General features: G+C 34.5%; 1 protein-coding gene across 1 annotated transcript in view; it reads left to right on the top strand.

Annotated features, from left to right (window-relative positions):
- Window positions 1-26,100, top strand: part of DPP10 (dipeptidyl peptidase like 10) — a 1,061,638-nt gene that overhangs the window by 547,167 nt on the left and 488,371 nt on the right. Inside the window, exon 4 of the mRNA XM_069067778.1 lies at window positions 22,817-22,911. Coding sequence (XP_068923879.1) covers window positions 22,817-22,911 — 95 coding nt within the window. The remainder of the gene's footprint in view (window positions 1-22,816; window positions 22,912-26,100) is intronic.

Genomic DNA, 26,100 nt, shown 5'->3' with positions numbered 1-26,100 from the left:
GGAATTTCAAACGACAGCCAACAACTCTCCTGCTCTTTAGGATTGTCCTTCAGGGGCCCATTTTAGAGTTTTGTTTTCCTCGTTGAAAAGCATAGGTGAAAGAAATCTGGCTAAGAATTAATTCTTTATTTGAAAATTAGTCCTTGTCAATATAGTATACTTTGTTATCTGTATATTTTTATATTCTCACTCCCAGTTATCAGAGTGGAATTGAATCATAAGACACTATCTAATAGCTAATAATAGCTATCTTTTATAGTTTTTTCTATGAGCCAGTCATTATGTTAAGTGCTTTTGAATTATAATCTCATATTTTATCCTCACAGCAACCTTCAGAGGCAGGTGCTACTATTATTATTCCTGTTTTATAGATGAGAAAACTGAGATAAACCGAGGTTAAGTGTAAGTGACTATTCCATGGTCACAAAACTAGTGTTGTTCCAATCTAGAGGTGCTGATGAAGAGGTTAGCCATAAAGAGGGTTAGGGTTGCTCTGGAGACTCCAAAATACCAACATGCAGGGTCCTACTGAATGAATTCGACTCAAGTCTCCTTTCAGCCACAGAAAAGTAAAGTTTATTAAAAGTTCACTTGTATTGGACACAGAGTAAGTCTGTGCTACATCATTCTATGGAGCTCTCATCATTCTATAGGACTCTCACCATTCTATGGTGCTTTCACAGACATGGAGACAAGATGGGGTCTTATATACAGAAGGTTGTGGGAGGAATCTAGGGGTGGTCTAGAAGAGGAGTTTGGGGAGGGTCTTCAGGAGTAATTAATGAGGTCCATGAGTGAGTAAGGGTGGGAAGTTGCTGGAGGCTACCTGCAGACCACAGACAATGGTGGTGGGCTAGGCCAGTTCAAGGATGGATTGATATATTGATAGGCTCAAGGGTTCGGAGTCTAGTAACAGACTTGCCTCATGAAAATGCCTCATCAAATGAGATGATTTAATAAGATTTGAAGGAGGGTTCCCAGAGTCTGTAACTCAAGAACTCAAGGAGAGCTTGAGGGGGCTCCCATAGCCCATACCTCATCACTGGAAACTCTGTAATTCAAGGACAAAAGGTATAGGTTCTACTTCTAAAGAATCTGACTCAAACCTTCTTTCAGTCAGAGACAAGGTTTATTAAAACAGCTATTGAGGTGGGTGAGATTTGAAAAATCTGCCCTTTGGTAGATAAGACTAACTTTTTTTACTGGGGGGAAAAATATCTGTAGGAAAATTTGTATGAGGTCTAGGGGAGGACAATAGACTGTGGTGGATGGGATTAAGGGTGGGAAATAGTCTGGGGTGAATCCAGAGATAATGGACATTGAAGGGCTGGATTGGATCAGAGGTAACAGAGAACTTGAGGTTTGAGCAGGGGGCCACAAAGAAAGGCTAATGGAAGGGATTATTGGGATGGGAGATGCCTCAGGAAAAAGCCAGGAACTGGGCCAGGTGGGAAAGTTCTGGGGAAGTTGAAAGGGAGGGGTCTAGAACCCATATCCCACCAGCATGAAACTGGATTTGAACTCAGATTTTCCTGACACAATCCAGTTTTTAAAAAAATGTCTTTGTTGTGTTTACTTCTTGTGGTTGTTTTATAAATGTTTGGGAATAGAAATGTAGTCTGAAACTATATAACAGAAGAAAAATAGCTTGCCTACTCAAAGACTAAACCTGTTCCTTCTTTAGCTGTGTATTCTAACCAGCTAAAGTATTCATTTACTGACTCTGAAACTGCTAGTTTTTCACCCAGTTGTCTTCTCTAATGACTTTCTCATGATAGTTGCACTACTATTTCTTTATCAGTACCCCATTCTTTTTCATAGTTTGTGACTCTCCTCAACTTGTAATTGTTTTGAAAGTCATGGCTGTTAAGCTTTCCTTTTGTGACTTCTATCAATGTCGTTCCATTTTAAATCAATGGAATGCTCTCAATTTATTCCACTGAGTAATTTTTCTCTTTCATTAAATCTTGCCTTATGTTCCAATTCCAGACTCCTTTAAGCAAAGTGATCAATTTTAATCTCTAGGGACTTAATTGCAATATGCAAAATTTAACAAAGGTATGTCATTATCATTTGTAAGAGTCATAGCATCTGTTGTTTCAATGTATGACAGTTTCAGTCAGCCATATAAGTCTTTGATGCCCAATGTATGGCACTATGTTGTGGGCTCCCATAGTGACAAAATTCCCCTCTTTCCAAAATATATTTCAAACATTTCCCCCCTTTCTCCATGCTGTCCTATACCTTTATTTTGACTTATGTATACTCTTGTTTTGTTTGGATACCCATATGGCACAATGGAGAAATAGCTGGTTTCAGAATCAAGAAGACCTGTGTTCATGCCCTGCCCATGACACAGGCCAGCTCTGTGATTTTAGACAAATCATTTAAATTTCAAGTACTTTAGACTAATTCTCAGTTCCAGAGAAGGTAACAACTTAAATTGCTGAAAGTAGGTTCCTCATATAAAAATTCCTCTCCCTTCTTTTTTGTTTTTGATTCTGAGGTTGAGATGTATAAATAATTAAAGTGATCAAAACTCTTATCTCACCTTATAAGTCTACAGTGTTTTTAAAACAATTATAGAATTCTTTTTTTTTTTGTTTTGTTTTGAGTTCCAAATTCTCTCCTTCCATTTAGCCCAACCCCATCCACTGAGAAGGCAAGACTTCAAGGCTTATTGCCACATGCAAATGCCTCATCAAATGGGAAGATTCAATCAGAGTTCAAGGGGCTTCCCAGAACCTGTACCTCATCAGAAGGAGATGTTATGACATTAATGTTAAAGATTGAAGTTAAGAATCAAGTAGAATAAAGGTACTAGAATTGTGGCATATAATGAAGTGAGGATTGTAATTAAGAAGTAGATGATTAAGAATAGAGATATAAGAAAAGATTATAAAGAACTAGGCATAATTCAATTTATATGTGTATATGCATATATATTATATATCACTATGTTTTATAACACATATGCATTTACCTTGGTTACTCAGTCCCTATTTAGGTAAATTATGAAGATGGAGAGAATTTAATTCCCCCCTTTTTGTTTTGTTTTCATTTGTTTTTACTGTTCCACCATTCCAAGATCTTCCCTGCTATACATTTTTTTCCCATTTTCATAAGACATGACACACTATCTCTTTCTGTTCTCAAGAATAGCTAGGATCAATTTAGATTTCATCTAATTTGAGTCAGTTTTATTAACAATTAAGATAGAAAAATATTTAAATAACAGAAATGATATTTCGAACAAGAAATTATATACATACTAGTAGCAAAAGAGAAAAGATGAATTAGAAGACATAAATGTTACCATGGTCCTTAAAACAATTTGAATTATCTCTAGTTTTTAGTCTTTAGTTCTTTTAGGCCCAGGTGACTCTCCCCAGAGTCAAAGTAACAGCAGGTGCTATGCTTTGTCATGCCAGTGTGAGCAGCATCAGTTTTTGTCATTATTTGTCAATATACTCACATATAAACCCTTGCCAAGAATCCTTTTCTAGCACCATATCAACTGCCCAATAGACAACCATCAGCTGAGGCAGTGATAGAGATAGGGGAGCATCTGTACTTCCTCAAACCATATACTTGTTATTTGTATTATGTTTTCATTTCTTTCCCAGTCTCTCCCTCAACTGAATGAATAGAACCTTTTCCATTTTGACATACATGAGAGAAATTTGCCAGCCCAAGAGGAACAAGACACACAGCACCAGTGTACACATGTGAACTTTTGCTTCCTCTTCCTGAGGCCCCAACTTGTTTGTGAATTTAAGTGTTGGAAACATAGGTTCATACAGTGAGTTCAGAGGTTAATAGAGAAAGCTCAACATTAGATAGATAAGGCATAGGTTACTGACTGTAACTTTAGAAGCAAGTTTCTATATACTTTAATAAAATATTTTCTTTAGATGTTTTGATACTTTGTGAACCTGAGAAATTGTAAGGAGGAACATGTAGACCACAGGGGAATATGACAAATAGTAAAATTCATAGATTCTACCTCAGTGGAGTAACATTCCAGATAAAAGGAAAGGATCCCAAATTATAGCCTGGCCATTTGTGTTGGAGAGTGCTTCTGAAGGAATTTATATATGACAAGCATTATACTAAGTACTAAGAATATGAAGAAAGAAAATAAGGACAAAAGGAAGTAAGACTGTAGGAAAAAAAAGGACAAAGAGAAATGGTTTCAACTTTTCTGGTTTGCATTCTATTTCCATGGGGGGGATATAGCATATGTAACTATGCATGCTATAATACAGTAGAGAGAGTAATACAATTGGGAGATAGATTCAAAGAAAGTAAATTTCTGATATTTGGGGAGAAAGAACATGACAAACTACATAGACGAACTATTATCTATTTGAGCCTTGAATGGAAATAACAATTCTGTGCTAGAATTATAGCCTAGTCTGGTCTATAATTGGTAATGACACACAAGCAGATTCTGTGGTGAAGGGAAACATTCATCAGTGACCATTTCTGCAATTGTCATCCATGTGTACAAGCCTTTAATGATTCATTTCAAAATATGGAGGTAATTCTGAACAAATTCACTTTTATTAAAAAAAAGGAACCACTAAATATCCTGAATCATACTGTATCATTATTTCAGATTTGTTGCATCTGAACATGAGTAGAGAGGACATACCATGTTCCTTGTGCCTTTCTATTCTCCCCATTCACATCTTCTGGTGTTCATCAAAACTATGATTTTGTGTCATAGGAAAATTCATCCTACTTTATGTGGCATATTCAAACAAGTTCCTATAAGACTGAACTCAACACCTGTGGACTCATAACATTTCAAAAAAATTCCTTAGGGAATTTCGTGAGAAAATAGCCAATTGGCTATGACATTCTAGACTGGAGTCATGTGATCATGGAGAAAATTTAGGAGATAATTTTAGTAATGATATGTACCAAGAAGATGGGAAAAAAATAAGAAGGAACCAGGGTATTGAAAGATTGAGAAATAGAAGACCAAAGACAGAATACCAATTTCACCTCCTGATTAGTGTGCTGTGGATTCAGTCACCAGAGAGAAAGAATTAAACTCTCAAGGTATGTAACTCAAATGCATCTGTCAAAGTTGGAGATGTCCCCGAAGAAGTGACAGGCTCTTCTGTTCAAGCTTTATTCATTTAAGTGGGAATCATTGAAAAATAAAAGATATACATTCTTAGGGGAGAATAAAAGCCAATAAGGATATAGTTATAGATTATTTGACACAACAAAGATTTAGTGTATGCTCCAAGAGACTGGGGGTGAAGGACATGACAAGGATGGAGGACAACAGAAATCAATGCAGCACTAATTTGATTAGAGTTGATATGACTACTTGAACACAAGCAAGTCTGATGGCCATCTACATCGTCTGTTTCCTTATCTATAAAATATATATCATAATACATTTATTTCTATAATATCAATGTGACTAAACTTTCAATCACAATATAAACATGAATTGTTAATTTTATTAGTGATCACAAGTTGCCAGTACCTTGTAAGTTAATGAAAGAGATTAAAGAACAATATGACACAGTCACCGATACTATAATGATATATTCTCATATTGTTGTTGTTGTTTTCAGGGTCCAGAATATTTTACATTTTGTTCTAAATCGTATGCCTTTCTCTGGATGAAGAACCTCTTACTCTATTCTCCTTAATTATTCTTTGTGTTATAAATGGCTTCCTTGCAAAATGAAAAGAATTAAGTTTCTTCCTCTCTACTTCCCTGAGTGCATTTTGTGCTATAATGTTAATGGGAGCTGAAGATCTTCCCTGCCCATTAATAGGCCTCACATGGAGACCAGCAAGGGAAACTTGATTAGGGGAGGCTTGTTTTTCAGGAAGGCCTACACCTTTTGTTACTTTGTAATTAGGCAGTGGTTCATGAGGGTTATGATTCCCTCTTGCTTGGAAGAAGGGCATACACCCTCTGAGGTGAGGTTTTGCTTTGGGCTCACTCATTGGAAGTGTGTTCATGTGATTTGGTCTGACAAGACACTGGGCAGCCGTTAAGGAGTCCCTTGGATTTGAAAACCCAGATATTGGTGCTTCTTTCTCCAATGTATGTATGGCTTTGGTTAGACAGCTAGAAGCCCAATCTGTTGATTTGTATTATTTTCTCTGTATTTTTTCTGCTTATAATTTCTGTTTGTATTTTCTATAAATTTCTGGGTGCTGACTTTTCCCCCTGAACTAAGTGAATTATCTATCTATGTATGTATCTATGTATCTATCTAAAATTATATTTACATATATACATATAGATATATATAGATATAATTAAAATAAGATTATCGATCCCTTTAAAGTTTCTTTCCTTTAGAAAAGCAAATCAAAGAACTTGTGCTACATCTTTGTACACTAGGGTGCTTGTTGTTACATGTGCATATGTAAGTGTATTTCTGTGTGTGTTTGTGGGTAGGTTTCTGTATAGAATCACTTGAGGTTCAAATAGTTACAGATGACAATCTAAAATCATGAAAGGTTTTAGTAAAACTGTTGTGACAATGTTAGGCTTCTACTACAGGGAACCAGTTGAAATAGGTACTTAGGCTAGCATTATGCTAACAACCCTCCTAGAGGAAAGAAATGTTCTAAATATTAGAGATGGATTTTATTTTTCTTTTGTGTGGCTGTTTTTTGGAAATCGTCTAAAGAATGAAATGATCATGTGCAAATTGCTGCTATTCAAATTTTATCTACAAATAATAAAAAATAATAACATTATTTTGTTGAGTGGCTATCAACTATCCAATTATCTAGCCTGGAAAGTACCCTTTATCATATAAAGTGCCAATGAGTGGATTGACATTTTGTATAAATGAATGGTGATTATTCATGATTTTGACAAATTTTAAATAAAGATGAACTATCATAATGTTACTTTTTAGGAAAATTAATTTGCTTTTGCTCATGTTAACTACTGCATAGCTACCTAAACTTAAAACTGCTAGAGTTAAATGCATTTATTAATATGGCTTAAATTCCCAGGTAAATTGATGTCATATTTTAGGCCAGAGTAATCCATTAGAAAATCTAAAACAGCATTCCTAATGTCCCTGAATTTAGCACATTGTAATGCACAATTAAAATTTTTAAAATAGTGCTGATAAATATAAACATTGTATAGCTGTATTATATATAATTGCAAAAAAATAAAATAAAAATAACCAAAAGTTGGTGTACTCACCAAAAACGGAGACTAAATAAATTGTACTATATAAATTTATTAGAATACTACAAAGCAATTAAGATAAGAAAGAATAAAGGCAAAAATGAGGAAAGATCTTTGCAAAGTAAAACAAAATGAAAAAGAACCAGAAAAATGTAGTGCTAGATGGTGCTCTAGATGTTTTGACAATAAATGTCCACCAATATTCACAATCTGTTGCTGCATATTTTATCCCACTTCTGGTGTGCAATTCTACATTAGTTATAGGTCTTAACCCATTAACATCCCTTATACATTTTTCCATTGCCTCTGGTCTTCAAAATTTTCATCCTTCAGATACTGTAGTATTATATTATTTGCATTCATATAGAATGCTGTGAAGAAGATGAAGGTAAGGATCATGTCTTATCATTTTTAATTCTCCTACAGTATTTAGTGCAAAGTCTTATTCTCTGAAAATGTTTGCTTAGTTGAATTCAATTTTGCATAAACAATGTATCTATTCACATAAGTCAACCAGTAAACATTTATTAAGTACATAGCATTTGTCATTAATATTAATTGGTCTGCTCAGTCAAAAATACATCAAAACAATTGATTTGACCAATTACTTCAGTCAAAAATGATGATGGCCTGGTAGATAGCAATAACATTTAAGGAGTGCCTTTTATATGTTAGATATTCTGGGAAATATAAATAAGTATTTGGAATATATTCTCAGAAGACACAGTCTGATGAAGGAGGGAAGTGACATAACAACACAAGAAATTGCATTCTAATAGATAGTAATTGTTAAATACAAGTAAAGAGCAAGAGATACCAGGAAGAACCATATAATCATTACCAAGTAAATGCTATATAGGAAATGTTATTCAAAGAACAGTCCATATACTCCATTCTCCATCAGAGAAGGTGTCCATGGAGAAGAGGGGGCTTAAACTTGGCAATAGAAGGGGAAAAATTGAAGCATTTTTATTGTACCTCCAATGTGCCAGGCATTGTATTAAACACTTTTTACTAATACATTATCACATTTGATCCTCACAAAAATCCTTTGAAGTAGATGCTATTTTTATCCCATTTTGCAGTTGAAGAAACAGGCAAATAAAAGATAAGTGTCTTACCCATAGTGACACAACTAGAAATGTGTGGGTGGAATATGAAGTTGGGTCCTCTTGGCTTCAGTCCCAGTACTCTATTCAGTGGATCAGCTTGACATTGAAGATGTGGCAAAAATTTGATGAATGGTGAATGAGATCATTCCTATTTTGGTGAAATAACAGGTTTATACAACAACTGCACAGAAGTGGTAAAATACAAGAGGCATTTGGTAAACAGTGAGTAGACCATGTTGGTTGGGGAAAGTGGTGGCATATGAAGTTGCAAGCATGTGTTGGTAAATGGTAGATAGTCTTGAATACCAGTGTAAGAAATCTGAATTTTCTCCTCCTTGCAAGTTTGATATGGCATTCTGTCTCAAGTAGCAGGAAGGAAGTAGGTCAACCTCTCTGTATATAGATCCCTTCTCAACTATTTAAAAAGAGAATGTTGGGGGGGCGGCTAGGTGGTGCAGGGAATAGAGCACCCGCTCTGGAGTCAAGAGGACCTGAGTTCAAATGCGGCCTCAGACACTTGACACAAAAACTGGCCCTTATCTTGACTTAACCCCAGCTGCCCTCCAAAAAGAAAAAAAAAGTGGTTGTTGCATTATATGAACTCAAAGAACCTTCTAGCTATAGATCTATGACTCTATGGAGAAAAGAAGAGAAAATAATTTTAGTCAGCATTAATAAATGCTGTGAAAATGTCTAGATTACTAAGGTTTGAGGAAAGCCCCTACATTAGATTTGGCAATCAGAAGTCAGTGGTGATAATTTTTTAAATTTAAGTTGCTCTTTATTTCTTTTTTAATTAATTTGTTTACTTTTAGTTTACAACATTCAGTTCCACAATCCCTTCGTTTCCAGAATTCCCCACCTTCCCTGCCTCCCCGCCATGGTGGCATGCAATTCAATACAGGTTCTAAAATACCTTCCATTATACATTAGTCAAATTGCAAAGAAGAATTATAATCAATGCAGTAAATAACAAGAAATAAGGAATGAAACAAAACACAAAAGAGAAAGAGAAAGTAGTTTGCTTATACCTGTATTCATATTTTGTTTTTCTTTGCTTTGAATGTGGATATCATTTTCCATCAAGAATTTATTGGAGTTGTCTTATATCCTTGCATTGCTGAGAGAACCTTAGTCTATGAAAGTTAGTCATCACAGAAATGATGTGTCTGTAACTGTGTACAAAGTTCTCCTGGTTCTGCTCTCTTCACTCAGAATCAGTTTATGTAAGTCTCTCCAGGCAATTATGAAGTTCATCTGCTTCTCATTTCTTATAGCACAATAGTATTGCATAGCATTCATATACTACAACTAGTTTAGCCATTTCCCAATTGATGGGCATCCTCTTCATTTCCAATTCTTTGCCACCACAAAAAGAGCTGCTATAAATATTTGTGTACATACAGGTTCTCCCACTTGTATGATCTCTTTGGGATGGAGCCCTAGAAGTGGAATTGCTGGGTCAAAGGGTGTGCACATTTTTATAGCCCTTTGGGCATAGTTCCAAATTGCTCTCCAGAATGGTTGGATCAGTTCACAGCTCCAGCAACAATGCATTAGTATTCCAATATTTCCACATCCTCTCCAGCATTTATCATTTTCCTGGTTTATCATCTTAGCCAATCTGACCAGAGAGATGTGGTACCTCAGAGAAGTTTTGATTTTCATTTCTCTAATCAATAGTTATTTAGAGCATTTTTTCATATACTTATAGATACCTATAATTTCTTCCTCTGAAAACTGCCTTTTCATATCCTTTAACCCTTTATCAATTGGGGAATGACTTGTATCCTTATACATTTGACTCAGTTCTCTGTATATTTTAGAAATGAGTCCTTTGTCAGAGACACTGGCTGTAAAAATTCTTTCCCAATTTTCCACTTCCCTCCTAATCTTCCTTACATTGGCTTTATTTATTCAAAAACAATCAGTCAAACAAAATCTAAAGAATGAAAAAAATAGAAGAAAATGTAAATCATCTCGTTGGAAAAACAACTAACTTAGAAAATAGATTGAGGAGAGATAATCTACCTGAAAGCCAGGATGAAAAAAAAGAGCCTGGACAGTATCTTCCAAGAAATCATCAAGAAAATTGCCCTGAAGTCATAGATCCAGAGGGTAAAATAGTCATCTAAGGAATTCACTGATCACCTCCTGAAAGAGATTCCAAATTGAAAACTGCAAGGAATAGTGTAGCCAAGTTCCAGAATTATCAGGTTAATGAGAAAATACTACATGCAGCCAAAAAGAAACATTGCAAATATAGTGAATCTACAATCAGGACCACATAGGACGTTGCAGCTTCTATATTCACATATTAGAGGTATTGGAATGTGATATATTATAAGGCAAAGGAACCTGAACTACAACCAAGGATCAACTACCCAGCAAAAGTGAACATAATATTTCAGGCAAGGAGATGGACATTCAATCAAATAAGGGTTTTCTAGATCTTCCTGATGAAAAGACCAGAGCTCAATGGAAAATTTGATCTTCAAATATAAGACTCAAGAGGGACATAAAAAAAAAAATAAATGGAAAAACACACAGAGAAAAAAAAGAAGCTTTGTTATTCAATAAGAGTAAATTGTTTACATCATTATTTGGGAGGATTATAAGTATTGATCTTGAGAACTGTATAACTATTATGATATTTAAAAGGAATATACATAGAGTACATCAGTATAAATTAACTGATGAGATCATAAGATACCTTATTAAGGTGTACAAAGGGATTGGAATAGAAGAAGAGGAAGGGAGGAGGCAGAAAAGGGTAAATTACGTCACATGAAGAAGCAAAAAAACATTATACTACAGGGAAAGAAGAGAGGGAGATGAGCATGGTATGAGCTTTACTCTCATTGGCTTTGGTTCAATGAGGGAATAACATACTCAGTTAAGTATAGGAATGTAACATGAAGAGGCACAAAAAGTTATTATAGTAGAGGGAAAGAAGGGAATGACAGCATTGTTTGAAATTTATTCTCATCAGATTTGATTCAAGGAGGGAATAACATACTTTATTAAGGTATAGAAATCTAACATGCCCTACAGTCAGTAGGAGGGGAAAGGGGAAAGAAAAGGGGTGAGGGTGTGGTTAGAAGAGAGGAAAGGAATAGTAAGGGAAAAAGGATAGGTAAAGGGAGGGGGCCTAATAGGGAGGGAATATTGAGGGGGGAAGTGGTAAAAAGCAAAAATCTTTAGAGGAGGGGAAGGAAGAAGGGAGCAATAAAATCATAAATGGGGGGGCGGCATAGAATGAAGAGAAAGTCACAAACAGTAATCATAACTGTGAATGTGAATAGGATGAACTCTCCCATAAAACAGAGGCAGATAGCAGAATGGATTAAAAACCATAATCCTACACTATGTTGTTTACAAGAAACACAATTGAAATAGGGGGATACACACAGGGTAAAGGTTAAAGCCTCAAGTACAATATACTATGCTTCAGCTAAAGTAAAAAACAATACAAGGGTAGTGATCCTAATCTCAGATAGAACAAAAGGAAAAAGACATCTAATTAAAAGAGATAAAGAAGGAAACTCTTTTCTGCTAAAAGGTACCATTGACAATGAAGTAATATTGTATGTGTGTGTGTGTGTGTGTGTGTGTGTATGAAGAGGTTTAACCACTAAGAGGGTTAGGGTTGCTCTGGAGATCCAAAAATACCAACAGGCTGGGTCCTGCCAAATGAATTCAACTTGAGTCTTCTCAGCCAAAGAAAAGTAAAATTTATTAAAAGTTTGCTTGCATTAGACATGTAGTAAGCCTGTGCTAGAAAATTCTAAGGCACTTACACTCTTCTATGACATTTTTTGGCGCTCTCACTATTCTGTGGCACTCTCACCCACATGGTATTCTATGGTGCTCTCACAAACATGAAGAACAGATGGGGTCTTATATACCTAAGGTTGTGGGAGGAATCTAGTGGTGGTCTAGAGGAGGAGGTCTTCAGAAGGAGTTAATGAGGTCAATGAGTGATTAAGGGTGTGAAGCAGCTGGAGACTACAGACAATGGTGGGCTAGGCCAGTTCAAAGGTGGATCGGTATTTTGATACGTGGGAAATTTAGTAACAGAGGGTGAGAAGTCTAATAACAGAGGCTTGGGCTCAGCCACAATGTAAGGCTTATTGCTTCATGCAAATGCCTCATCAGATGGGATGATTTAATCAAGCCTCCAAGAGAGGTTCCCAGAGCCTGTACCTCAAGGACTCAAGGAGAGCTTGAGGGGGCTCCCAGAGCCCATACCTCATCATATATATGTGTATATATGTACCAAGTAGTATAGCATTCAAATTCTTAGAGGAGAAGTTAAGGGAGTTAGAGAAGAAATATATAGCAAAACTGTGCTAGTGGGGGACCTCAACCTCCCCATCTTGAAAGTGATGAATCTAACCTCAAAATAAACAGGAAAGAAGTTAAGGGGGTGAGTAGAACTTTAGAGAAGGTAAATATGATAGATCTCTGGAGAAAATAGAAGGAGGATAAAAAGGAATATACCTTCTTCTCATCAGTACATGATACATACACAAAAATTTACCATGTAGTAGGGCATAAAAATCTCACAATCCAGTGCACACAGGCATAAATATTAAATGCATCTTTTTCATATCATGATGCAATAGAAGATATATGTAATAAAGGGCCCTGGAAATGTAGACTAAAATCTTATTAGAAACTAAATAATCTAATCCTAAAGAAAGAGTGCATCAAAACAAATCATAGAAACAATCAAAAACTTCATTCAAGAGAATGACAACAATGAGACAACATACCAAAACTTATGGGATGTAGTGAAAGCAGTTCTTGGGGGAAGTTTTGTGTCTCTGAATGCTTGACATGAATAAAATAAGAGAAAAAGGATATCGATGAACTGGGCATGGAACTGAAAAAGTTAGAAGAAGAACAAATTGAAAATCCCCAATTAAATACCAAATTAGAAATACTGATAAGCAAAGGAGAGATTAATAAAAATGAAATTAAGAAAACCATTGAAGTAATAAATTAAACTGAGCTGATTTTAGGGGAAAATAATAAAATTGATAAACTTTTAGTCAATTTGATAAAAAAAGAAAGAAAAAAAACAAATTACATGTATCAAAAACGAAAAGGGTGAATTTACCTCCAATGAAGAGGATAAACAATAATTAGGAATTAATTTGCCCAATTATATGCCCATAAATTTGGCAATCTTAGTGAAATGGATGAATATTTACAAAAATGTAAACTGCCAAGATTAACTGAAAAGGAAGTAAAATACTTAACACCATCTCAGAAAAAGAAATTGAGCAAGCCATCAACGAACTCCCTAGTTCTATAGGACCATATGGATATACAAAGTGCATTCTATCAAACATTTAGAGAACAATTAATTCCAGTACTTTATAGAGTTTTTGGAAAAATTGGAGGAGTCTTAACAAATTCTTCTTATGATACAAATATAGTACTTATACCTAAACCAGGAAGAGCCAAAACAGAAAAAGATTGAAGTGAACTAGTTGCTCTCTCTTTTTTTGTTTTGTTTTGTTTCTTCTTTCTAGTTGTTTATTCCATTTGTTATAATCTTTTTTTACAACTTTACTAATGTTTAATGTGAAGGTATATATAGATCTTGTATTGGATAGCACACCACTATGGTGGGTGAGGGGAAAAGAGAGGGAGCGAGAGATAATTTGAAATTCAAAAACTTGTGAAACAAAAATAAATAAATTTAAAAGAAAAAAAAAGAAATCGGACTTTTATCGGAGAAACTTGCTGTAAATTTTCTTGATACTACTTTATTGTCTGTGGTACCTCTTAAAAAATGTAGTTTCCCCGATTATCTTTTTTAATTAAGCCTATTTTTGCTTTTGTTTTGTTCTAGAACTGCCTTTTATCCTTTAGCTGAAGCATAATAAATTTTGTTCCAGCTCTTTATTTTAATGGTGTGTGCCTCTCTCTATGACAAGCATGTCTTTTACATATGATTAAGTTCTAGTTTCTTATCCATTCTGCTGTTTCTGTTTTTGGATTAGTTCTTCCCATTCACATTTATAGTTATAACTTCCTTTGTATTTTCTTCCATCTAGTTTCCTTCTGTTTATCTTTCACTCAGTCCCTCCTTAAAATTCTATTTTGATTTTGATTATTACTTCACTTACTCATTCTTCCATTCCCCTTCAATTTCACTGTTGGAAAAGATAGATTTCAATACCAGACTCTGTGTTTGTGTTTGTGGGTGAGGGTGTGGGTATGTGTGTGTGTGTGTAGAAAGCTCAACTTTTTAACTTTATTTAGTCCCTCGTGATTTCTTTTTCATAATTACTTTTTTATTTTCCTCTTGAATCTTGTGTTGGAAAGTCAAATTTTCTATTCAGCTCTGGCATTTTCATCTGAAATGTTTGAAAGTCCTCTATTTCATTAAATATCCAACTTTTTTCCCTGAGGAACTATACTTAGTTTAGCTGGGTAAGTTGTTCTTGTAGGTCTTTTGCTTTCTAATTTAGCATCTTTTAAGCCCTCTATTTCTTTAATGTGGAAGCTGCTAAATATTTTATAATCATGACTAACTCCACAATTTTTGAATTGTTCCTTTCTGGCTGTATGTAAAACTTTTTCCTTGAACTGTGATGTTGGGCATTTGGCTATGATATTCCTGGGAGTTTTATTTTTAGTTCTTTTTTAGGAAGTGAACTGTGGATACTTTCAATTTCAATTTTCTCCTCTGGATCTAAGATATGAAGGCAGTTTTCCTTGATTTCTTAAAAAAATATGATATCTAGGTAATTTTTTCACCATTACTTTTATGTAGTCCAGTAATTCTTATATTATCCTTCCTGGATCCATTTCCAAATCAGTTGTTTTTTTCCAATAAGGTATTTTATATTTTCTTCTTATTTGTCATTCTTTGGATTTTTTTTTATTGTTCTTGAAGCCTTCTGGAGTCATTAAATGCTTACAATTCCCTAATTCTAATTTTTAATAAGTTATTTTCTTCATTGAGCTTTTGTACCTCTTCTTCCATTAGTTCAATTTTTTTCTTTTAAGGAGTTCTTTTCTTTAGTTATTTTTTGTGCCTCAAACTGACATTTTGTTATTATTTTCTTCAGTATTTTTGTGCTACTTTTTACCAATTATCTTTTTATAATTTTCTTGTATCACTATCATTTCTTTTCCCAATTTTTCTTCTGCCATATTTATCCCTTTATCTTTTCCAGATAATTTTTATAGCATTGGGCCCAATTAGCATTTTTTCTTCAAGGCTTTGCTTGTAGTTGTTTTCATATTGTTGTCTTCTTCTGAGTTTGTGTCTTTGTCTTGGCCTTCTCTGTGATGGTATTAGCTTTTTATCATAATGTTCTTTATGGCTGTTGGCTCATTTTTCAATCCATCTATTGATTTTGACCTTTATGTTAAAGTTGGGCTCTGGCATGGTGAGAAGCTTCAGGATTTTTTGTGAACTATTTTCAAAGCTACTTCTGGGGTCTCAAAGTTTTTTGATATTTCCAAGGTGGTATTATCCTACCACAGGTACAGTCACTGTGCTCTGGTTTTTACCATGGAATTGCCACCTGATTCCCCTCTATTCACTAGTCCTAGTATTCCTCTTGGCCCAGAAACTATAAGTAGCTCCTCTGCTCCCTTGTGACTGATCACAATCACTTCTCTATGTCCTGGAATCCCTACCAAACTACTTATGGGTAATAGAATTGCAAATCATTACCAGGTGTATCTAGTGCCAACAAATGGTCCCTGGTAATTTCTTTCTGACCAGTTGTCTGACACCCTTGCCTTCTCTGGACTGACAGGTCCTTAAGCTGCTGCTGTTATTAGTATTACTGTTGCAGCTACTTCCGGTGCCCAGGACTGGTGCTCATTCCACAGTCCAGGACTGAATTTTTCTACTGAATTCCTAAATTGTCTCAGGCTAGAAAAATGTCTCTTTCTGATCTATGCTGCCTCTGCCACTACAAAATTGGATTTGAAGTATTATTTTAAAGTTCTTTGGAGGGGCATGTTTGGAGAGTTCACCTAGGTCTTATCCTGTTTTTAGCCATCTTCAAGGAATACTGTTCTAAGCTAGGAGATATTTTGTAGATGCATGAGGTAGAAACATAAATCAAGAAGATGTTCTAGAGTGAGCTTTAGGTGATGGCAGTGAGAGTAAAATGTAGACAGTATTACCTTAAAAGGCAGAAGTTTTTTTTTTTCTTCCCTTAAAATCAATGGCACAAGAAGAGAGGATGGTTATAGAGAGATTCTAAAATATGTAGGAATGAATATGACACATATCAAATGGCCTAGAAATTCTTAGGGCAGTAGAAATATCAAGACTCAGAATAAGGGAACAAGGAATATGACTGAGGACCTCATGAAGTCAATAATGCTCAAATTAGCTGCTGGAGAAGAATATGATAGGAAATTAATGAGAAGTTTGCCATAAATTAATTCCTGTGTTGTTCTAGCATTGATGAACAGCTATGAGGATACCAAACTGGAAATGTTCTAAATGAAGAAAATACTGATCATGCTTAAATTTGAAACTGCCTGCCTTCATTTGTTCATGTGCCCGCATAATACAAGTTTTATCATTTCATGAAGTTTCATTATTTGTCTTCTTTTCCAATCTTCTCTTTTATTCCATATATTTCTTATGTAACTTGTTTTACATCTTCCGTATTACCATATTACAATCATATTACAGAACTAGATTTTTACCTTTGAAGAAAATTGTGTTTAGATTGAGGATGTGTTAAAAAAAAAAGGAGGAATTCATTTATAAATTTCCATTTGCTTATAATTTTGTTAAGTCATTGCAAGGTTACCATTTTTTTATGTCCATACTTAAGCAAGGAATTTTGAGAATGCTTACAAAATATTTTTGAAGAAATGTGTAATTAAGAGTTCAGCGAATTAAATGATCATTTCATATGATTTAAATGATACCTTTATAATAAAATATGGTACAGAGGAAGAAGAATTAAATTTGGAATCAGGAGACCAACACTCAAATTCTGGTTCTACTATTTATGATCTTTGAAAACTTAATTGACTTTTCACACTTTAATTTACAAATTCATAAAAAATGATACTCAGATTAGATTGGCTCATAGAGCCTTTCTAGTTCTAGATCAAGAGAAAAATATTCTTATGTTATAAAAAAGTAATTTTTAAATTAATCTGGAATTACTTACCATATCCTCTGTATAAAATGAAAACATGCATATATCAAAATAACCTGTTCCTATCTTGAAATAAACAGCTTCTCTGTGTGTGCATATTTACGTTGCTATGAATTGAATGGAGATATATGATTTAGGAAAAAAAGTAATAATAGTAATTTTCAATAAATAGTAAATAGAAAGTACTTGTTTTAAGTTAAATGGAAGGGATTTGTAAAGAGTATTATCACAATTTAGATTTTGGAAAATAAGCATGAAGGGAATGTCTAGAAAAAATGTTTCACTAACCTTAAGTGATCTAAAAGATAGAGAATCGTGTTGAAGTACTATGTGAAACATAATTTAAGTGAGACTTAATTTCCAAAATGTAGAATAAACATCCTTTGATCTTTCTTTGTTAAAATATTGCATTCATTGATATAATTCTCTCAGATTTCATTACCTAATAATAAGTATAACATAAGCTTGACAGGCTTTATATAAAATTTCCGAGTGTAATTTATTATTCAAATAGCAAGAATTCTGAACGTGGGATGGTCTTCTAGTGATTATAATGATAAAATAAAATGTTGAATATATGACACAGAAGATTATAATTGAAAGTATGGAATAAGAATGGAACTGATAATGAGGTACCTGTATGTATTAGATTATTTAACTATTTCAACAAGTGTTCATTCAGTAGCAAGTTAAATGAGGTAAATAAAAATACTGCATGTTAGGGGCGGCTAGGTGGTACAGTGAGTAAATTGCCAGCCCCGGAGTCAGGAGGAACAGAGTTCCATTCTGGTCTCAGACACTTAACACCCACACACAAAAAACCTAGCCATGTAACCTTGGTTAATTTAACCCCAATTGCCCTCCAAAAGGCTAAAAAAAAAAAATACATGTTCTTTAGTTAAAAAAGCAGTAAAAGCTAATGTTAGATGCCTAGTGATTCAAATATAAAGACATTTTTGAATCAAATCTAATGTGTGCAGGGGAAAAATGTTGGTCATATAGACTTGTCTTTTCAAACTTAAATGTCTGGGGGTGGGGCAGAGCCAAGATGGCTGAGTAAAGGAAGGGATTGGCCTTTAAAAAAATATTTTAAACACATTCTAGAGCAGCAGAACTCACAAAAAGTTGGAGTGAAACAAATTTCCAGTCCATGATAACTTAGAATGTCAACAGGAATTGTCTGTTGTACCAGTTTGAGAGATGAGCACAGTGCAGCACTGACTGGACCACTATAGACTGTGCCCCAGTAAGCCCAGAGCAAGCCTCAGGGTGATGGATTCACTGGCAGCAGTGGCAGTTACAGATGATATCTGTAACTCACAAGAATTTTCTCATTATTAGAGTAGTTAGAAGGAGCATGTATGGACAGAGGGCACAGGAGTGAGTTGAATATGAATGGATGATATTTAAAAAAAATTCAGCAGTAAGAGTGGAATGTCCTAAGAGAAAGAAAAAGGTAGAAGTAGAATGGGGTAAATTATCTACTATAAAAGAGGCAAGAAAAAGCTTTTAAAGTGGAGGGAAAGAGGGTGGAGTGGGTGAACTTTGCTTTCATCAGAATTGGCTCAAATAGGGAATAACATGCACACTCAATTGGGTATAGCAATCTATCTTACCCAATAGAAAGGTAGGAGGGGCAGGGGATAAGAGAAGGGAGGGGTGAGGTGATAGAAGGAAGGGAATATCGGGGAAGGTGGTAGTCAGAAGCAAAAGACTTTTGAGGAGGGACGGGGGAAAGGAAAGAGAGAATGAAATAAGTGAGGGGGTATAGAATGGAGAGAAATACGGTTAGGAATAGTAACAAGATTGTGTTACTAAATAATAGTTAAGTTAATTGTAACATTAATAGAAGCAAGTTTCTCATTTCTCAAACACATAAGAAACATTCCCTAATTAATATGTGATCAAAAACCATTATCAGTTTCAGATGAAGTAATAAAAACTATCTATAGCCATATGAAGGGATACTCTAACTCACTACTGTTTGGAGAAATGCAAATTAAAATAATTCAGAAGTACTACCTGGGTAAAAAGAAAGAAAAGATAAATGACAAACATTGGAGGGGATGTGAGGAAGGTGAGGCATTAATGCATTGTTGATGTAGTTGTAAACTGATTCAGAGCAATTTGGAACTATGCCCAAAGGGCTATAAAACCATGCACACCCTTTGACCTAGCAACAGCACTACTAGTTCTGTATACCAGAAGAGATTAAGGGGAAAAAAAAGGGAAAAAGACTTATATATGTACAAAAGTATTTATAGCAGCTCTTTTCTGGAGGTAAAGGATTAGAAATTGAGGGGTTGGCCATGAATTCTGGAATAGTTGAACAAGTAGTGCATGTGATTGTGATGAATTAGTATTGTACTATAAGAAATGATGAGCAGATTGTTCTCAGAAGAACCTGAAAACACTTGTATGAGCTGATGCAAAGTGAAATGTACTGTGTACAAAGTAACAGTAATATTGTAAGATGACCAGCTGTGAATGACTTTGCTGTTATCAGTAATATAATGATCCAAGACATTTCTGAAGGACTTGTGATAAAAAATATTTTCCATCCCCAAAGAAAGAACTGATGGTGTCTGAATGTAGATTTAAACCTGCTTTTGTTTTGCTTTCTTTATGTTTCTTTAGGCTTTTTTTGTCTGTTTTCTGTCACAACATTACTGTTATGGAAGAGTTTTGCATGACTTCTCCTTTATAACCTGTATCTAATTGCCTTACCCTCTCCATCAGGTGTCATGGAGAGGGAGAAAGAAAGGGAATTTGGAATTCAATGTTTTTAAAAAGAATGTTAAAAATTATTTTTACATGTAACTGGTAGAAAAAGTTAAATATCTAGAATCATCAGGGGCTTACTAGACATATTATTTTTAAGTTTATAGCAAATTAGGATTACAGGAGAAAGAATATGAATTTTTTCCTTTCCTATACCCATTTAATTATGCTAGCTTCTTCCCATTAGTGTTGCAGTCAATTTAATACATAGAAGTAAGAATAGAGAGGTGATGAAGTAGCCTATCTCTCTGAGAAATCATCAGTGGTCTTCTAAACATACCCCTTCAAGAAGTCACACATTAATATATCTTTATTGGAATAAGTTCTCTATGAAAATAACTCTTTACCTTTTTGTCTAAGAGGTAGAGAGGGCACAGTTTTTTCTGCTTCTTGATGGCGATTTGTACTTAAGAGTGATCTGAAAATAGAAAACTAAGTCTTATAGTATTGTTTACAGTAGTTTTGATCAAAGGAGATATATAGTTCAGAGTCAAGAACATTAAAAAAAGCAAACAAAAAAGATGTAGAAGTCAGGTAATCATTTTTTGAATAGATATATGGGAATCAGAAACAAATCAAAAGTGAATATAGAAACACAGGAAATTAGAATCAAACTGCCAAGTCACACAGAAATATAAGAGAAAGGTGTTGACTATAAGAAAAGATGAAGAGCAGGGGCAACTAGGTGGAATAGCGAATAGAGCACTGACCCTGGAGTCAGGAGGACCTGAGTTCAAATTTGGCCTCAGACACTTAACATGTAATAGCCATGTGACCTTGGGCAAGTCACTTAACCCCAATTGCTCTGCCTCCCCCCTCCAAAAATTAAAAAAAAAAGAAGAAAAGAAAAGATTAAGAGCAATAAGATTCCTAGTCAGGAAAAACATTAGGGAAGAATCAGTATTCTCACTCAAAGTGTAAAATATTTATTAAGACCATGGAGTCAGATCACCATCAGCTTGGAAAAATTCTGAGTGCTTTAAAACCTCAAGTGCACCTTGGGATTTTTTTTTTCCTTCACCTGGCAGCAGATACTGTTTTAAGTTCAGTGCGAGGTTTTTTTTTTTCCTCTTTTGAGGGTGGAGGTAGGGTTCTGTCATAGCTTAGTTGTCTTTGGTTTACACATTTCCCTATTACTTAGAAAGAATTGAGCTAAAAAAATATCCATTCACAAATAATCAATTATTTTTAAATGATGATATTTTTTTTCAAGAGGTAAGCCTAGTGGGGAGACAAGGTGGTACAGTGAATAGAGCACCCACCCTGGAGTCAGGAGGACCTGAGTTCAAATGCGACCTCAGACACAGCACACACACACACACACACACACACACACACACACACAGAACCCTGGCTGTGTGACCTTGGGCAAGCCACTTAACCTCAATTGCCCCTCCCCCCCAAAAAAAAGAGTTAGGGCTAGATAGCTCAGTAGATAAGTGTTTGTCTTTGAATAAGAAAGATCTGAGTTAAAATCTAATCTCAGAAACTAAGTAGGTGTGCAACCTTGTTCAAGTCACTTAACCCCTATTTTCCTGGAATGCACCTAGGTGCTTCAGTGGATAGAGAGTTGGGCCTGGACCAACTTCAGATTTTAGTTACCTTTATGATCCTGGGCAAGTCACATTGGTAAAGGAAATTGCAAACCCTTCCAGTATCTTTGCCAAGAAAACTCCATGGAAAGTATGGTCTACATGCTCATCAAAAGTTGGATGTCACTGAACAATTGAACAACAGCAAGGTCACAAAATATTTTTAGCAAAAAAAATACCTGTTAGGTTCTTTTTTTTTTAATAATTCACTTTTAGCTTTAGGGAATTTAACCAAAATATGTCCAAGAAAAACTAATCATAACAATCCATACTTTCCTCTCAGAGTAGAGCTGATATTAACATAATTGCCAAGCTGGAAGACGTAGTTAGGCTTTTCTTTGGGTTGTATTTATGGAGTACAATGATTAGCAGTCTCATCAGCTGTCTTGTTTTCAATTACTGCCATTAAATGATTGACTCCCCAAACTCTTTTTAGGACAGATGTTCCCCAGAGCTATGATAGGACATGTCAAATTATTTGCTGGATATATCTTTTTAGAAGTAACATTGACATTTCAAACTCAACATGTCCAAAGCAGAAATGAGTCATCTTTCCTCTTTCCAAATTTGTCTCTAATTATTTCCTAAGAAACATCCTACTGGCAACTCTAAACTAATAGTATAGTCAGAACCTCTTAGAAACAAAGGATACCATTCTGCATCTTCCTCTCTTCCACAGTGGGCAGCAGAACTCTCTCTCTGGCCAGATAATCTGTCTTTTAACATTCTCATTTGTTCTGCCAGGAATCTCCAAGTAACCCTGCTAATTCACTTCACAATACTATTATGTTTGCTTTGTCTCACAAACTTTCAAGGGGATTAATGTGATCCAAGGGCCAGAATTTATTCAGGATTTCAGAGGGTAACAATGTCACTCAAATAAGCCTGTTTAAAATGCACATTTTTTCCTCTATAGCTATTATATTATCTAGTCAATGTCATTGTCAAATGTTAATGTCTTTGTTATTGCAGATTCAGATGTGGTGTATAAAAACGGGAATGGACATGTCATTAAACTGAATGTAGAAACAAATGTCACCACATTATTATTGGAAAACACAACTTTTGTAAGTAATGAATAATTACTTTACTTATTAATGTGTAATTGGTTTCAGTTTCAAGAACTCTTGAAATCATAGTAATTTTCTTGCCTCAGTGATAACACTTTGTTTAAGTATTGCCAGGTGAAAAGTTGACAGTGTGAGATCAGGAAACCACTAGATAAATAGCATGTTGCATGTTCTGGTACACTTTCCAAAAACAGAAAAAAAAAACAACTTCTTTCCATTAATGAAGAATTAAGGCTAAATGCAACTTCCCTGACCTTTATTTCCTATTATATCCTTGCTAGGTGTTAATATCTTTATGTAATTGGGGATAAAATTGTTATAATCTCCCCCCTCCAGCAGATTTGTATGTTTTAATATATCTATATCATCATTATAACTAATATTGTGATAATATTTTTATTACACCTTGTTTTTACACCAAAGCTTTTCCCCTTCTCTTCTGACACACACAACCTCCCTCACACATAAGTCCTCCTTTGTAACAATGAAGAGTATTAGAGATACTTCCTAAGATTGTATTTTTAAATTTTAACATCTGTAAGTCCACCACCTCTACTGAGAGAAGGGAGGGGAATTTCATCATATATTCTCTTTGGCTCAAATACCTTTTTTTATAATTTCAAAATTGTCTGCTCTTAAATATTAGTTTCATTTATCATATTGTACTAATTCGGTATATTTTCCTCTTGGTTATGCGTACTTTAATCTATGTCAGCTCTTGCCTACCCATATTTTCCAGAGTAGTTCTTGTTCCTTGTTTGTTATTGATGTTACTGAAATATACCAAGGCTATTCAGGCATTCCCTAATAAATAGATGGCAGTTTTGTTCCCAATCCTTTGATCATTGCCATCAAATCTAAAACTTGGTCTTCAAAGACCACAAGACTCTTCCATGACATCTTGACATTGAAGTCCTTTAAGATGAAAGTAAAATTTAATGACAACAAAAATTGAATGAGTTAATGATAATAAATAACTGTGGAAATGAGTAAAATCAATGATACACAATATCATTACTGAAGGGGATATTTTCTCAAATGTTTTCTTGGAGAGGCTAATCTACTTCAAATAAGAAAAATATGTACATATTAGCCAAATATTGAAATTCAGTATTTGTTAATATAAAGAATCTATATTTTTTATTCCCCAACCAGCAAACATTTCTGATATGAATTTGTGGATATCTCTTCTCTGAAAATGATCTTAACTCATTTAGGGAGGCTCATCACCAAGTAGTGATCCCCCCACCCCCATTCCAATAACATTTGACATCACTACTTAGAAATCAAAGGATTCCAATTGGCATGAGTGGAAGAAGTTTCCACCTTGATGAAATCATTAGTCACTTGAAGGGCTTTGTTAAATATCCACAGATTTATGAGAATATATACCTAAAGAGTTATAGTGATCAGGAAACTCTTAGCATTACTAAAATAGTTTTCCCAAGGTTATTTTTTATTCCTTCAATGTCTCTGTGATGATCATCCCATCATCTTAAGCCTATTTGGGAACAATGTTTCCCACCTTCTGTCATGATATTTTGTTTTGTTTTGTTTTCAATGTTCCTTAACTTATAATTCTGTACTTTACTCTGAGATTCAATTTTCTTTCTTTCTTATTTATTATTTTTAAATCCCTTTTGTTCCCTTTCTTTTTACATACACACTAGACACAATTGTTAATTGCTATGGAAACACATTTATCAAATGTTTCATTTATATTCCTCAATATGAACTCCCTAAATATTGAGAACTTACTTCTTCCACTAAGTTACATTTTAGAGAGAGCAGCTATTAAACCTCGGCTAGCAACACCTTCAAGTTGAAGTGTTTAAGAAACACTGCTAAATCAAACACTAATCCTTGGAAAATGCAAACTAATTCCAGTAGCACTTTCACCCAATTCACAAAATCTAGTTCCATGACAGCTGTGTATTTGAGTATACTCTTGGTTAAGAGCTGGCTCTTAGCTAAGATTTTCAAGACAAGTCTCTTGCTAAGTTTGTATAGCTTTAAACAAATTGAATCATTTTGTTCAGTCATTAGCAGAGCATTAATGTTGATCTTAATTGATTGTAAGGAAGACAATGAAAAATTTTATAACAGTTTTGTGGGCTGCATTAAGTATAAAGTGAAATTAATATATTTTATTTATTTTAAAGCAATTGGGGTTAACTAACTTGCTCAAGGTTACACAGCCAGTTATTTTGTGTGGCTGCCAAGTATCTGAGGCTGGAACCTCCAGAATCCTGGGTCTCCCAATGCCAGATATGGTACTCTTATTCACTGTGCCACCTGGCCGCCCCAAATTAATATATTTTCAGTAAATATGTGGCATCAGGATACAGAGTATTTACCAAGACATATTAGGTATGTGATAGCAATTGTGAATAAAATTTGTTATCATTATTATTATTGTTAAGCCTAAGAGAAAATATCAAATTACTTAACTTTCTTGATTGATTCTCTTTGGTAGTTTTTTTCTTTAGTATTGTTAATATCTATTGATGAATTAACTGTAAACTCCCTTTGTTAATTCTAGTAACAATGGGACTGACTGTCAAATGTAAAGTGAAAACAGTCCCCTTTAATTATGAATTGCACTAATTTAGTTAATAATTATGCTAAAAATGTCTTAGGTCATTCATCTGAGTTAGCATTCTAATAGAGGAGTATGCTATGGGCTATCTCCTCCTTAGATAACCTAGGCAAAGGAAAGATTTTGTCATTGAAGTGACCTTAGTGATATCTAGATAGGTATCATTGGTATCTCTAGAAAATAAAAGCCCATTCAGAGTTAGACAATAGGAAAGAATTTCCCTAGTTTCAACTACTCTGTACTTGGGAAAACAATCAGTAATTTGTAAATAATTAGTAGTCTGAATAGTACAAAGGGTCTACATAGGTAAATTGCTCTATAGTGAAATAAACTGTGTGTATGCATGTTCCTTTGTATGCATCAGTGTTTCATGAGTATATGCAGTTGGTCATATGTATACTCAGGAATAGACACATAGCTACATGTGCAAGTAACAAAAGAAAGGAAATGTAATGAAGTCAGGCAACAAGACATGTGTCAGCCAGTTTGAATCTTTTTCACATGGAGAGATTATGAGACTATGAATCAATATCTTAATTATTTTCCTCTATGGTAGATTTAATTGATCTCTTAAAAATCAAAAATAT

Source organism: Petaurus breviceps, unplaced genomic scaffold (assembly GCF_028583685.1).
Source record: "Petaurus breviceps papuanus isolate PSGF00001 unplaced genomic scaffold, PetGlider_PUasm1.0 90752, whole genome shotgun sequence".
Lineage (NCBI taxonomy): Eukaryota > Metazoa > Chordata > Mammalia > Diprotodontia > Petauridae > Petaurus > Petaurus breviceps.
The sequence above is the reverse complement of the archived record's forward strand: the minus strand, read 5'-3'. Positions and strand labels throughout refer to the sequence as shown.